The following is a 15,039-nucleotide window of genomic DNA, read 5'->3' as shown; positions in this document are numbered from 1 at the left end:
AAAATGATCTCTCTTGCTGACATTGATTGGGCTACTAATTGGTAAGTGTTTAGTGCTGTTTTTGAGATATTTGCTGTTTTGGTATTTAGTGAACAACAGTTTTAAGAATTCCATTTTAATTTATTTTACAATTTGTTTCCATGGAGGTTTTGATAACAACGGTGCTATCATAGGACCCAGAAGCACAAGACACAGCAATCCTGAAGAACACGCTACTTACTATTTCACTACCTTTTCAAAAGAATTGTTGGTTCAGGTAATGGATGCTTTCATTTTATTTTTTGGTTACTCCGTGACCACTGTAGTTACTCAACAAATAACAAATAAGACAAAGTCCTGCCTTGAATTAATTTACAGTTGAAGGGGTGGAGACAAGACTCACAAACTTCCTAAGAATGACTGTAACAAGCAAATGGCTGCAATGAAATAAGTAAGTAATGGTAAGCTAGACTCACTTCTGTGTAAGTCCTGAGATCTTTTTCTTCATTTACTTTGTTTTCATGAGTTCATAACAACATAGTTGCAGCTTCTCACCTGTCTGCCCTATGGAAGTTGGAGCTCTTCCAAAAATGAGCCAGGACCTGTGTTATTTACTCTGAAATTCCAGGGAAATTTGGGTTGCAACAAGAATTTAAATGTTAAAACTACTTTTGTAATGGAAATATTAAAATGATCTATAGGCTTATTTCATATTATTTTTACTTCAATTAAATTTATTCAAGATATCTTAAACTGAGAGAGTACATGGTATCTGAAACAGTTTGAAATAAGTGAAGTTATAAGAATACAGTTTTGAGTTACTAATGAGGAAATAATTGCATAATAGTAGATACTGCCATGATAATGAGTGATAGTTTGGGGCATGTTGACAGTCAAGAGGAACATTTTTATCTTTTAGGAAATCAAATAATTCATGAATTTATTTTTCTAGATTTTCTTTACATTTTCTCTAGAAAAAAAGGTGGAAAAGTTAAGCCCTTTCTTCTTCTGTCAAGAGAAATGAACGTAACTTTTCTTTTCCCCCAGCAGAGGAAAAAAGCCAACTTCAGCAAAAGAACTTCAGAAAAGCAATAGGAGATGTAAATCTCTGTTTACATATGGTTATATATAAAAATATTTTTCTTAAGAAAAAATCTTTGAATTTGTTTACTTAAATGACTAATGTACTTTTTCTTCTTTGAAGGCAATGGTGGGGATCTTACAAGTGAATGGATTTGGAGAAGAGAGCACTTTAATGCAGGATCTAAAACCTTTTCGTATTTTAATCAGTTTACTGGACAAACCTGAGCTAGGTAATATATACTATCCTAACTATCCTAGGGCGTAAGATCATATGTGGTTGTTTTGTATTGCTTCATGATAAATATAAGACAAAGTCATTACTTAGAAAAATTTCTGTATTTTGAGGTGGTCTTTAAATACAGGTTCTCAACAATTCCTTACCTAAAATTCACTCTAGAACATTAAGAAGATACAGATGTACATTCAGCTGGTATGTTATCATATGTCTACCCTGTACTACGTAGGTAGCAGAGGAGTCACCTTGAAGGTGCTATCTAAGCCCCTCTTAATCCTGATTAAGGTACTGAAATCGAAACACTGATGGTCTGTCATGACTATCTTATAGTTCACAGAATTCAAGGATTTGAGCAAAAGTATTTTAGTCATACTCCTCAACCTTCTTCCCCACATCCCCTTTGTTTTATGTGTTTTCCCTTTCTTCACTGTGTACTTCTTATATACTAGATCTCTTGGGAAGATAGTTACGGCACCTGAGACAGAAATTAAGAAAAACTGAAAATATTAGCAATGATAAAGTGAAATAATTATGTAGTTTTATTAAATTATGTGCAGAAGTTTTTTTTCTTCTTTTTTTTTTAATGTGCAGAAGTTTTAGCAAATATGCATAAGTTTTCTCACCAACTCTTAAAAGAAAAATGAAAACATTTAAATATAAAAATAACTTGAGTTGTACCAGTGGCTCTATTACATGGTAATAGATGGAAGTTCAGGAAGTTTTCTGAGGAGATTGGCGTCTCTTATAGCAGTAAAGTTTAGCCTTGTGCACCTTTGTATTATTTTAATTAATAATAGTAATATAAGTTACATTCATTGAGTACTCATTATATTCCGGGAACCATGCTACCCATCTTACAGAATTTTTCCTGACCCTTACACTGATGGTCCCATAAGTTTGCTATTATCCTCATTCTGCATGAAGAAACCAAAGCTGAAAGAAGTTAAATAACTTGTCCAAGCTAATAGAGCTATTAACTGGCAAAACCAGTTTCCCTGATTTTGTCATTTCTATTACATCAACCTATATAGTTAGATAAACATTTGTTCAGTTCTTTGCTATTTTACTGTTAGCCTCTCAGGATGTGAAGTTTAGTTTCACTTCTGGAAAAAACATTATTTTTTCAAAATACCTGTTTTAAAGCATACTTTAATTGTGCCAATTTGTAGATAATCATGATTTGTAGTATTAATTATTGTCTTTAATGTGTATATTAATTTTAGGACCTGTAATTCTAGAAGACGTCCTCATTGAAGTGTTTAGAACATTGTATTCTCAGTGTAAAGCAGAATTGGATCTTCAGATGGAACCGCCCTTCAGCAAGGATCATGCTCAGTTAAGCAGGTGGATTACCAAAAAATTACGCATGACACAAAGGTCCTCCTTTATTAACATTTGTAAAGTAGACATTGCTATATGAAATTTGTGTTATGAATGAGTGAGTTTGATTTAAAGTATCGCTATATTTTAGTAATGTGAACTCTCATAATTAACTGCACTGACCTTTCAAACAGGCATGTGTAGCATGAGTGGTGTGTACAATGCCACCACCTTCCAGGGTTGGTTCTCAGCCTCACCAGTTTAGAAAACTAAATTTTAGCAGTTAATGTGAAGATACAGATTCCAGGGAATTCATTCACACTTATCAAACTCACAAGAGATTAGCTTCCACATGTCAGTTAATAATGAAAGCTGTACCTTGCTTGGTAACCAGGCCTGGTAGTTTGCATGGGGTAGTGCCCTCTTGGTGCCTTGACACACTCAGGAGACCAAAGCATAGATCAGAAGAAGACTTGACCACAGAATTAAATGAATCAGAGAGCACTAGGCGTTCTTTAAAGACTTTTTTTCAAGTGATGGTTCTTTCTTCTTTCAAATTATTTCTATATATATATGTGTGTGTGTGTATATATACACATTTTTTTTTTAATCCCTGGGAGAAGTCATATAACATTAGCATGTCCTCTTCTCTAAGTCAGTGGTAGATACATGCTGACAAAGTCTTACTTTTTCATTTCTTCTCTACTTTAAGGAGCCTACCTGTTTTCCAGTCTCATTTATCATTATGACAAAGGATCCAAGACAACAATTTCTTTTACATACTTTGCATAATTTTATTTTATTAATTAATTAATTAATTTTGGGGGGCTGCACTGCGTGGCTTGTGGGATCTTAGTTCCCTGACCAGGGATTGAACCTGGGCCCTCAGCAGTGAAAGTGCAGAGTCCTAACTACTGGACCGCCAGGGAATTCTCACTTTGCATTTTATTAGTGTCACCTTGGTGACACTTTGGAGATAACCTGGGCTTTCCTAAAGTACTTTTATATATTAAAACTTTTTAAGACAGTTTTTGATTTCTGATAAATATAGTCCCCTCTGATTTTTGTTTGAGCAGTTAATATTGACTAACCTTGTACTCTGTTTCATTCTGTACACTGCCTGATAATTTATTTTGTCCCATAGAGTATTTAATTAGCCTTTCGTGCTATAACATGCTAGTTGTATTGACAGTACATCACTATATAGAAAAATAATTGTTTTAATTGTTAGAAAGGGTGACAGGACATGGTAGTTAGGTGGGTATTTAATGGGCTAGAGGGCTCCCACTTGAAATAACGAAGTTATTTTTCCCTGATGGAATTACAGTAAAAGTGGCTATTGACAGGATTACTTCTTTTTGTTGTTATTGTTTTTTCAACCTAAAAATAATAATTTGATTGAAACTCACCAAGATAAACTTAACCTTTCTCAAACAAATCCTGAATAGTACAGGAAAGCAGAGAAAATTCTTTCAGAATCAAGGCTGTCAAATCACCGGGCCTTCCCTGGTGGCACAGTAGTTAAGAATCCGTCTGCCAATACAGGGGACATGGGTTTGAACCCTGGTCCAGGAAGATCCCACATGCCACGGAGCAACTAAGCCCATGTGCTACAACTACTGAGCCTGCACTCTAGAGCCCGCAAGCCACAACTACTGAACCTGCATGACACAACTACTGAAGCCCGTGCACCTAGAGCTCCACAAGAGAAGCCACCGCAATGAGAAGCCTGCGCACCACAACGAAGAGTAGCCCTTGCTCACCACAACTAGAGAAAGCCCGCACGCAGCAACGAAGACCCAACATAACCAAAGATTAATTAATTAATTAATTTTTTAAAAATCACTCAGTTTATATGTGTCAAGGGAAACAAAGGAATTTAATGCCAAATTCACCATCAGGCTCTCAAAATAGTTCAAAAAGAACTACTTGTTCTTCTGCTGAAAGCACAGCTATTTTTCTTATGCAAGGTTAATTTCTAATCTTGATCATACATTTGAGTTATGAAAACTCAAATTTGGAAAAATAACTACACATAAAGTGATAAAGTGACAGTAGATAAAAATCATTTGTTGCAGTATTCTCACTAGCAAGTTTTCTAGCAAATACTTAGGAATATGTACTCCCCTAACAACATTCCACTCACATTTAAATTTGAAAAAGTAGATGTTATATTTATCAGTTTTTGTTTTTTCTTTTTTTTTTAGTAAATTAAGGGAAAATAAGAAAACAGCAGAACTGATTAAAACTGCCAACCTTCTCTTTAATTCCTTTGAGCCTTATTATATGTGGGATTATGTTGCACGTTGGTTTGAAGAATGTTGTAGGTACGTTAAACTGTTTTATTCATTTTCATTTAATAGCATTCAAAGCCAGTCTTTGTTATTTTTTTTTAAGTTCTTGAGTTTAATGAAAAGAATGTTCTTTTATACATTTTACTACTACTACTGACAACTATCATTTAATGGCCATAATCTGTCTCTACCATGTCACTCTAGAATACAGAATCATTGATCGTATAATCTTAGATTTGAAAAGGAGTTTAGAGATGAGTTATTCAATCACCAGCATAGATGAAAGATTTTCCCTCTCCAATCTATAGTAATCCAGTTTTTCTTTGTTGCAGAGAAAGTGGCAAATTTGTGGCTGGTGCCTCAGCACACGTTCCCAAAATGCTTCTCACTTTGAATAACAAAAAGGTCCTCGGTCACTTCTATGTTTTTAAAAACATAGAACCAGCCCATATTATCATCCACTCCTTAGGTCGTAAAGCTTAAAAAATGCTCAGAAAACCCAGTAATACTAGTGAACCTGGGTAGAATTTCTGTCTGGATTCTAGACCAAATTCTCTCAGCAGCAGATTAACCTCTCAAGCCTTGGGAGCATAGAGTCAACAAGTAAGCATTTATGATCTCGGGATTAGAAGTCTTTTATAAATATAAAATTAATCCCTTTAACGATTTAGAAAGTTGCTTGCTTACTCATTGAACAGCTACTGCGCACCCAGTGGAAAGGCACTATGCTAGACATATAGACAGTGCCTGTCTTCAAAGAGCTCACAGCAGGAACAAGTAAGACATGCTCATGCATATTCCTAGTACTGTATTAAACTAAAGGTTACGGGTGCCTTAAGAGAGATTAAGATGTGGTAGGAATGTAGAGGAATTGTGGGTGTCTTTTCACCACCTGGCCCTGGCCCAGGTTTCTACTTTGTTTTCACATTCACAAACATACACATATACCCTTCTCTAGCTAACCTGGACGATTCCTTGAACAACATTAACTGAGCCTTCAGTGATGCTGCTGAGCTTTCACTCGTTATTTTTTCGAAAATATTCTTCTCCCTAGTCCATCTGGTAAGGTCCTATAAAGAGGTCACCCCCTTTCAGAAGCCTTCTATGACTCCCTCAAATCTCCCATCAGAGTCAGCTTCTCCTACCCTATCACATTGTTAGGTTATTTGTCTATAGGCTTATATTTCTTGCTGGCTAGGGACTGTAGCATATTCTTACTTTGTGTCTTCAGAGTGTAGGGCAGTGTATGGGCAGATAGGATTAATGTGATTTAATGTGCATATTTGTTGGAGGAATAATCTCTACTACTTGTATCAGAAGAGGCTTCTTAGAGGAGGTACCATTTGAAGGATGGCTGCATTCTGGATGTGAGAGAATGAGGCTGGGAGAGGGTGCCTATCCAGGGGGACAGGTTGGTATGAACAAAGGCCCTGAGGTTAGAAATCAAGCAGCAAATAGTCCATTTTAACTAGGAGATGAGATCTGTAGTGGGAGAAATAGGAAATAAGTCCCAAATAGAACCATCCAGAACACTTGGAAGTTCAGGATGGGTGTCATAGGGAGAAGTTCAGCCTAGGAATCTTGCTTTGGGAAGTTTCCATGGAGAGATACAGTAGTGTCCTAGGGGAAAGGGAACATACTTCATCACAAGAAGTTAACCGTGTGCATCCCAATGTTGATATGACTCATTTAAAGAACAATGATATCACCACATGTATTCACATCACTTGATAGGATACTTGATAAAGTGAATTTTGTCCTTTTAGGAGGACACAGCATGCCAGACTTCAGAGTGGGCCTGGAGATGTTAACGACTCATCTGAGTTACAGCTGACCAATTTCTGCTTACTGGTGGATTTTTTGTTGGATATAGTTTCTTTGGTAAGATCACCCTGGTGAAAAAATATTGAGGCAGTGTAATGACATAGTTCAAATATTTCATTTTGGAAATAGACCTCATCTTCAAATAAATATCATTTTTTAAATTAAATTGATTTTCCCCCTTTTGGTATAGCATTTTAAATAAAATTTTTGAAGTGTTTTGTCCTCTGACATACATTATATGTAATACATATACAATTCTTATATAATACATGGAATATATTTCATAATTGCATGTTATTGAAGTCTTACATGTTTAGTATATAATAGTCTAATGCTGCATTTGTATTCATTAATGATTCTATTAAATGAAGACTGTTGGAAATCTTTTCCCCTTTTCTCTCCTCAATTCTTTGCTTTCTCATTTTGAAGCCTACTAGAAGTATGAGGGTGCTGTGTCAGGTATGACATTCAGCCTGTTTTGTTTTTAACTGATTGTATTCACTTTTGTTATATTATAATTTCAGTAATGTAACAGATAAAACTGGGGTTCTTTTATAGTACATGCTTCGAAGTACTTAAATTGAGAATTTGGGAATAGAAATTTTACGTCATTAATAATAAATGACCATACAATGTTAATTAAGAGCATGGTACATATAAAATGAGTAAAATTATTTCTTTTTCTTATTTATTAATAAATTAAAAATTAAATAACATAACTTTGGAGTTATACACCGTATAAACTTTTGTCACTTCGCTTTTATTTTCAGGAGACTTATATTGAAATCCAGACAGAACACTTGCCCCAGTTGCTGCTCAGGATGATATCTGCCCTGACAAGCCACCTCCAGACATTGCACTTGACTGAACTCACAGATTCTCTCAGGCTTTGCTCAAAGATCCTTAGCAAGGTTCAACCTCCTCTGTTATCTGCCAGCACTGGAGGTGTGTTGCAGTTTCCAAATGGGCAGAACAACTCAGTCAAGGAGTGGGAAGACAAAAAGGTAACGTTTTGCTGTTATTTTTGGTACTAGGCCAATTATATTTCTTCAAGGCAGAACAGTTTCTAACTAACATCACTTAACACATATTCATTTAAGTATTCATCAGTCTTTCCTAGTTCCCAGTGTTGTGGCAGTAGACCGTCTTGTAGGCTTTTTTTTGGTTCTAGTGCAATTTAACTGTCTATATCCACACTTTGCAAAAGAAATATAACACAAGCAACATATATAATTTAAAATTTTCTGGTAGCTACAGTAAAAAAAAAAAAAAAATAGAACAGGTGAAAATAATTTTAATTGTACTTTACTTGGCCCATTAGAGCTAATATATTACCATTTCAACATGTAATCAATATAAAACTGATGTAACATAAAAAAATACTAGTCAGATATTTTACATTCTTTTTTTGTACTGTCTTCAAAATTCCACTGTGTATTTTATACTTACAGCACATTCAAATACTAAATTTTTATTAGAAGTACTTCATCTATACTTAATTTCATAAAATTTACATTTAAAAAATTAAATTCTCATACCCAGGTTGTTCAAAACATACTTAAAAGTTTTCTCAGAACTAAATTAAGGATCACTTTTAAAATTTTAATTAAAATTAATTGCATTAAAAAATTTAGTTTCTTTGTCAGATCAGCCACATTTCAAGAGCTCAATAGCCACATATTGCTAGTAACTATCCTATTAAGCAGCAGGTTTATAATCCAAACTTTATTGGTCCTTTTCATGTATATACACTAAGTTTTTGACATGTTCTTCTTGAAATCCAGAATCTTTTTGCTCTCCTCAGTCTTCCAGATTCTTAATGCTTGCTTTATGATGTTGAATAGAATTGTAACACAGTTGACCCTTGAGCAACACAGGTCTGAACTGAGTGGGTCCACTTATATGTGGATTTTTTTTTTCAATAATTATATTGGAAAATTTTTTGGAGATTTGTGACTCTCTTTTGGAGATTTTAGAAAACTCTCAGACAAACCGCACAGCCTAGAAAAATCACAAAAATTAAGAAAAAGTTAGGTGTGTCATGAATGCATAAAATATACATAGATATACATATAACATACAAAATATGTTTTAATATATTATTTATGTTATCAGTAAGGCTTCCAGACAACAGTAAGCTTTTAGAAGTTAAGTTTTGGTGGTATCAAAAGTTACATGTGGATTTTTGACTGTATAGGGGTTCGGTACCTCTAACCCCTTCATTGCTCAGAGTCAACTATAATTTTAATGTCTGGCACTAGTAACATATTTAAATACCTATGAAATGGGTGTGGAAAAAATCAGAAATTTAAAAGCTTCAGGTTTATAATATTACATGTACTTTTTAGTAAATAGTAATGAAAACATTGACAGAATCATGTAATTCCGTTGAATTTAGGCACAGGGGCACTACGTCAAAAACAAGATTTAAAAATTTCTAGCATATAAGGTCATTACCTAAATCCTGTGGTTGTATAGTTGCCCTTACTTTTTTTTCAGTTGCTTTTTAATTTTGTCAGCCAGGCAAAATACATTATCAGGATGATCTCATACAGCCTTTTCCATCAAGTCTTAACCCTAGAACTTTTTTCTTGGACCTTCTAAATATATTGCCTTTCATGTATGAAATGAACATTACCCTCAAACAATTTAAATATATCCCAGGATTATCCCACATAAACTAAAACTAGTTTGTCTTATTTTCCTTCCTACCTGCTTATTACTTATATGTGAGAGATATTGATTCTGTTGTTGGACAGTTCATTTTGTTGTGCTGTTTTTCCTTAATTTATGCCTCTAGGATCTTAGGAATAAAACTAAAATAGATATTAGCTGTTATTGGTTTGGTTTTTATTTGAATGAGATTAGTGAAAATAGGGGAGGGACCTTAGCAGTCTCTCAATAACATATTCAAATATGTGAATATTTACTATGTAGAAAACATCTGGAGGCACTTTATCAGTGGTTACAGGTAAAGTAAATGGGAACACCCATTCATATTAAATGAAAGAATTAAATAATACACTTTTTTAATATAATCGTTGATTAACCTTAGATATGCTTCCCCCCCCACCCTTTGGTCTTCCTGCCTGTTCCCAGGGTTTCTATGTTCTTTTCTATTTTTTACTGAAGCACAATGGTATTATCTTCACTGAGATGTCTAATATTGATCATATTTGAAAGCTGAGAGTATTTTCAGTATTCTTTTTTTTGAAATTGTAATTGAAGGAATGATTCTTTTAAAAATTATAAATCTTCATTTTTTTCTCCATGCACTTAGTACATTTTTGTAAAATCAGTGTATTGCATCTCTATACCCAAATGTAATTCCTTTCTATTTTCAGAAAGATACTTTACTATAAAATAATCTGAACTATAGTTACATAATATAGACCATACAACTGTTATAAATGTATGCAGGTGTAACTGAATTTATAGCATGAATTCTATTAATGTAATATCCATTGTTTTATAATCCTTATATGAGAAAGATTGATACAGAAATAATAATAAGCTAATGACAATTTTACCATTTAAATAAGACTTATTTTTTTAAAATTATTAATTTCAAAGGAGAAAAATCGACAAGTTCAGTTCTGTTGCCTCTAAACTTTGGCATTCTAATGTGAAAAGTTCTCATGCTGTTATAGAGACAGTGATCTGCTGTGGTGAAAGGAGGATGAAGTTTAGAATCATCTAATCTGAGCTCTTCTACCTACTAAGTTTATTTGCTATGACCTTGGGCGAGTTTTGTTTTGAACTTCCCTGAGCCTCAGTTTTCTTACCTTTGAAATAGAGAAAACAACCTCTCTTTGTTCAGCACCCACTCTATGTATCCAGCAGTGAACTAGGCACACCTAGGTGAACTTTGCCCTTCCTGGCCCCTTCTTTCTGCTTGGGAAACATATATTAAACAAATAATTGCATACTTAATTATAGTTGTGATAAATGTATGAAGGAAAGAATGGAGTGATAGGAATGTGGGAAAGGGGTGATCAGACCTAGATTGGGGGCCACGAAAGGCTTTCTTGAGGACGGATTGTTTGAGTGAAGCTCTAGAGAAATCTGGGCGGGTGAGGTAGGAAGAAGAGAGCCCTTGACAGAGGAAGGAGAATTTGCACAGACTCTAGGCAAAAAGGAGTGCTGTGCAGACAGGGAGGGGACATGCTGCTGCTGAGGTAGGGAGGGGCCAAGTCTTACAGAGCCTTTTCACTGTACTAAGGCTTTTATTCTTTATCTTCAGAGCAATGGGAAGACACCGAAGGGAGAAAAGCAAGTGACATAATCAGATTTGTGTATTTGAAAAATTAGTCCGAGGGAGGGGATATGGGGATATAAGTATACGTTTAGCTGATTCACTTTGTTATACAGCAGAAACTAACACAACAGCGTAAAGCAATTATACTCCAATAACGATGTTAAAAAAGAAAAGAAAAATTACTCTGGCTGCAGTGTGGAGTATGGATCTGAGAAACAGAAATGGATGTGGGGAGACCTGCAGTAGTGCAGATGAGAGGTGGTGGTAACATGTACTTACAAGATGGGGGAGTAAAGACAGAAATGGACGGATCAGCCACATATTGGGGAGGAAAAATCAATAAGCTGTAGTAATGCATTGGTAGGGTAATGAGTGATCACTAACATTTATTCAAGATTTACTAAGTGGCAGGTTCTACACTGTCTTACTTAATCCTCATCGCAACTGTAAAATGTGGGAATTTGCCATCTCAATTACATAGATTAGGAGGTTTGGAGAGGTTCAGTAACTTGGCAGGGTTCGGAGAGGTTCAGTGACTTGCCAAGCGGGAAAGTGGCAGACTCTTAGCTGACTCATGGCCAGCACTCTTGACCACTGTACTGGAATGGGTGTAAGGAAAGTGTGGAGGAGAGGTGGAGAAGGTACCAAGAATCGCCCCTAGATTTCTGCCTTCCTGTTTTGATGAAGGGTGGTGTCATTCACTGAGGCAGAGAACACCAGGTGAGGCCCAGCTTTGTAGCACCAGAGCATTTAGTGTGTATATCTTCAGTGATCTTCCATAAGATCACATTTTAGTGATCTTACTCAAGTTCAAATTATGCTCTGGCACACTCACCTAAGCAGTGTGTGGTATGTATAGCTTTTGTTTACTTACACTAAGCCAGAAAGTATGCTTGATGATGGTACTCATCCTATCTTATAGAGAGGGAACAGTTAATCATTATTATTAATAATGATGACGTTATTCTACTTCAGTAGCTGGTTCATTTTTTGTTTATACTGTAATTGTCTCTTCTCCTCTAGATTATAAACAGTTCCTTTTGTTCCAAATATCTAATGTGGGAAATAATGTCGGTTCAGTAACTGCTTGTTGAAAGAATGTAAGCTTAATAGCAAACACTTAAATAGTAGTTTACATATTTCAGACAGAAATTTCACTTCATACGATCCCAAATAGAAGACTTACTAGATTTTATTTCTAGTTTCTGTTTTTGTTTTAACATCTTTATTGGAGTATCATTGTTTTACAATGGTGTGTTAGTTTCTGCTGTATAACAGGGTGAATCAGCTATACATATACATATATCCCCATTTCGCCTCTCTCTTTTGTCTCCCCCCCACCCTCCCTATTCCACCCCTCTAGGTGGTCACAAAGCACTGAGCTGATCTCCCTGTGCCTTGCAGCTGCTTCCCACTAACTATCTGTTTTACATTTGGTAGTGTATATATGTCAGTGCCACTCTCTCACTTCGTCCCAGCTTACCCTTCCCCCTCCCCTTGTCCTCAAGTCCATTCTCTACGTCTGTGTCTTTATTCCTGTCCTGCCCCTAGGTTCTTCAAAACCAGTTGTTGTTTTTTTTTTAGATTCCATATATATGTGTTAGCATACGGTATTTGTTTTTCTCTTTCTGACTTACTTCACTCTGTATGACAGACTCTAGGTCCATCCACCTCACTACAAATAACTCTATTTCATTTCCTCTTATGGCTGAGTAACAGTCCATTGTGTATATGTGCCACATCTTCTTCAACTATTCATCTGTCAGTGGCCACTTAAGTTGCTTCCATGTCCTGGCTATTGTAAATAGAGCTGCAATGAACATTGTGGTACATGACTCTTTTTGAATTATGATTTTCTCAGAGTATATGCCCAGTAATGGGACTGCTGGGTCATATGGTAGTTCTATTTTTAGTTTTTTAAGGAACCTCCATACTGTTCTTCATAGTGGCTGTATCAATTTACACTCCCACCAACAGTGCAAGTGGGTTCCCTTTTCTCCATAACCTCTCCGGCATGTATTGTTTGTACATTTTTTGATGAAGGCCATTCTGACTGGTGTGAGGTGATACCTCATTGTAGTTTTCATTTGCATTTCTCTAATGATTAATGATGTTGAGCATCCTTTCATGTGTTTGTTGGCAATCTGTATATCTTATTTGAAGAAATGTCTATTTACGTCTTCTGCCCATTTTTGGATTGGGTTGTTTGTTTTTTTGATATTGAGCTGCATGAGCTGCTTGTAAATTTTGGAGATTAATCCTTTGATTCCTTTTGCACATATTTTCTACCTCTACCATTCTGAGGGTTGTCTTTTCGTTTTGTTTATGGTTTCCTTTGCTTTGCAAAAGCTTTGAAGTTTCATTAGGTCCCATTTGTTTATTTTTGTTTTTATTTCCATTTCTCTAGGAGGTGGGTCAAAAAGAATCTTACTGTGATTTATGTCATAGAGTGTTCTGCCTATGTTTTCCTCTAGGACTTTTATAGTGTCTGGCCTTACATTTAGGTCTTTAATCCATTTTGAGTTTATTTTTTTGTGGTGCTAGGGAGTGTTCTAATTTCCTTCTTTTACATGTAGCTGTCCAGTTTTCCCAGCACCGCTTATTGAAGAGGCTATCTTTTCTCCATTGTATATTCTTGCCTCCTTTATTAAAGATAAGGTGACCATATGTGCGTGTGTTTACCTCTGCGCTTTCTATCCTGTTCCATTGATCTATATTTTTCTTTTTGTGCCAGTAGTATATTGTCTTGATTACTGTAGCTTCGTAGTATAGTCTGAAGTCCAGGAGCCTGATTCCTCCAGCTCCATTTTTCGTTCTCAAGATTACTTTGGCTATTCAGGGTCTTCTGTGTTTCCATACAAATTGTGAAATTTTTTGATCTAGTTCTGTGAAAAATGCCATTGGTAGTTTGATAGGGATTGCATTGAATCTGTAGATTGCTTTGGGTAGTAGAGTGATTTTCACAACGTTGATTCTTGCAATCTAAGAACATGGTATGTCTCTCTATCTATTTGCATCATCTTTAATTTCTTTCATCAGTGTCTTATAATTTTCTGCATACAGGTCTTTTGTCTCCTTAGGTAGGTTTATTCATATATATTTTATTCTTTTTGTTGCAGTGGTAAATGGGAGTGTTTTCTTAATTTCACTTTCAGATTTTTCATCATTAGTGTATAGGAATGCCAGATATTTCTGTGCATTAATTTTGTATCCTGCTACTTTACCAAATTCATTGATTAGTTCTAGTAGTTTTCTGTGGTAGCAACTTTAGGATTCTTTATGTATAGTATCATGTCATCTGCAAACAGTGACAGCTTTACTTCTTCGTTTCTGATTTGGGTTCCTTTTATTTCTTTTTCTTCTCTGCTGTGGCTAAAACTTCCAAAACTATGTTGAATAATAGTGCTGAGTAGTGGGCAACCTTGTCTTGCTCCTAATCTTAGTGGAAATGGTTTCAGTTTTTCATCATTGAGAACAGTGTTGGCTGTGGGTTTGTCATATATGGCCTTTATTATGTTGAGGTAAGTTCCCTTTATGCCTACTTTCTGGAGGTTTTTTATCATAAATGGTGTTGCATTTTGTCAAAAGCTTTTTCTGCATCTGTTGAGATTATCGTTGGTTTGTATCCTTCATTTTGTTAATATGGTGTATCACGTTGATTGATTTGCGTATATTGAAGAATCCTTGCATTCCTGGGACAAACCCCACTTGATCATGGTGTATGATCCTTTTAATGTGTTGTTGGATTCTGTTTGCTAGTATTTTGTTGTGGATTTTTACATCTATGTTTATCAGTGATATTGGTCTGTAGTTTTCTTTCTTTGTGACATCTTTGTCTGGTTTTGGTATCAGGGTGATGGTGGCCTCGTAGAATGAGTTAGGGAGTGTTCCATTCGCTGCTATATTTTGGAAGAGTTTGAGAAGGATAGGTGTTAGCTCTTCTGTAAATGTTTGATAGAATTCGCCTGTGAAGTCATCTGGTCCTGGGCTTTTGTTGGCTGGAAGATTTTTTTTTTTTTTTTTTTTGCGGTACACAGGCCTCTCAC

At 35.4% G+C, this 15,039-nt stretch overlaps 1 protein-coding gene across 8 annotated transcripts in view; it reads left to right on the top strand.

Moving 5' to 3' along the window:
• DOP1A (DOP1 leucine zipper like protein A) overlaps positions 1-15,039 on the top strand; it is a 113,052-nt gene that overhangs the window by 48,616 nt on the left and 49,397 nt on the right. For 7 of the 8 annotated variants that reach the window (XM_027091506.1, XM_027091523.1, XM_027091500.1 and 4 more), the window contains exons 8-13: positions 147-256; positions 1,184-1,292; positions 2,521-2,641; positions 4,825-4,944; positions 6,678-6,792; positions 7,506-7,739. In XM_027091506.1, the coding sequence (XP_026947307.1) occupies positions 147-256; positions 1,184-1,292; positions 2,521-2,641; positions 4,825-4,944; positions 6,678-6,792; positions 7,506-7,739 (809 nt within the window). Of the gene's footprint in view, positions 1-146; positions 257-375; positions 431-1,183; positions 1,293-2,520; positions 2,642-4,824; positions 4,945-6,677; positions 6,793-7,505; positions 7,740-15,039 lie in introns of those variants that run through there. The other variant, XM_027091544.1, reaches the window with a different exon arrangement.

The sequence above is a fragment of the Aethalodelphis obliquidens genome, unplaced genomic scaffold (assembly GCF_003676395.1).
Source record: "Aethalodelphis obliquidens isolate GAN/ISIS:26980383/991018 unplaced genomic scaffold, ASM367639v1 scaffold3, whole genome shotgun sequence".
In the NCBI taxonomy this organism is placed as follows: Eukaryota; Metazoa; Chordata; class Mammalia; order Artiodactyla; family Delphinidae; genus Aethalodelphis; species Aethalodelphis obliquidens.
This window is presented reverse-complemented; position numbering and strand designations above follow the sequence as displayed.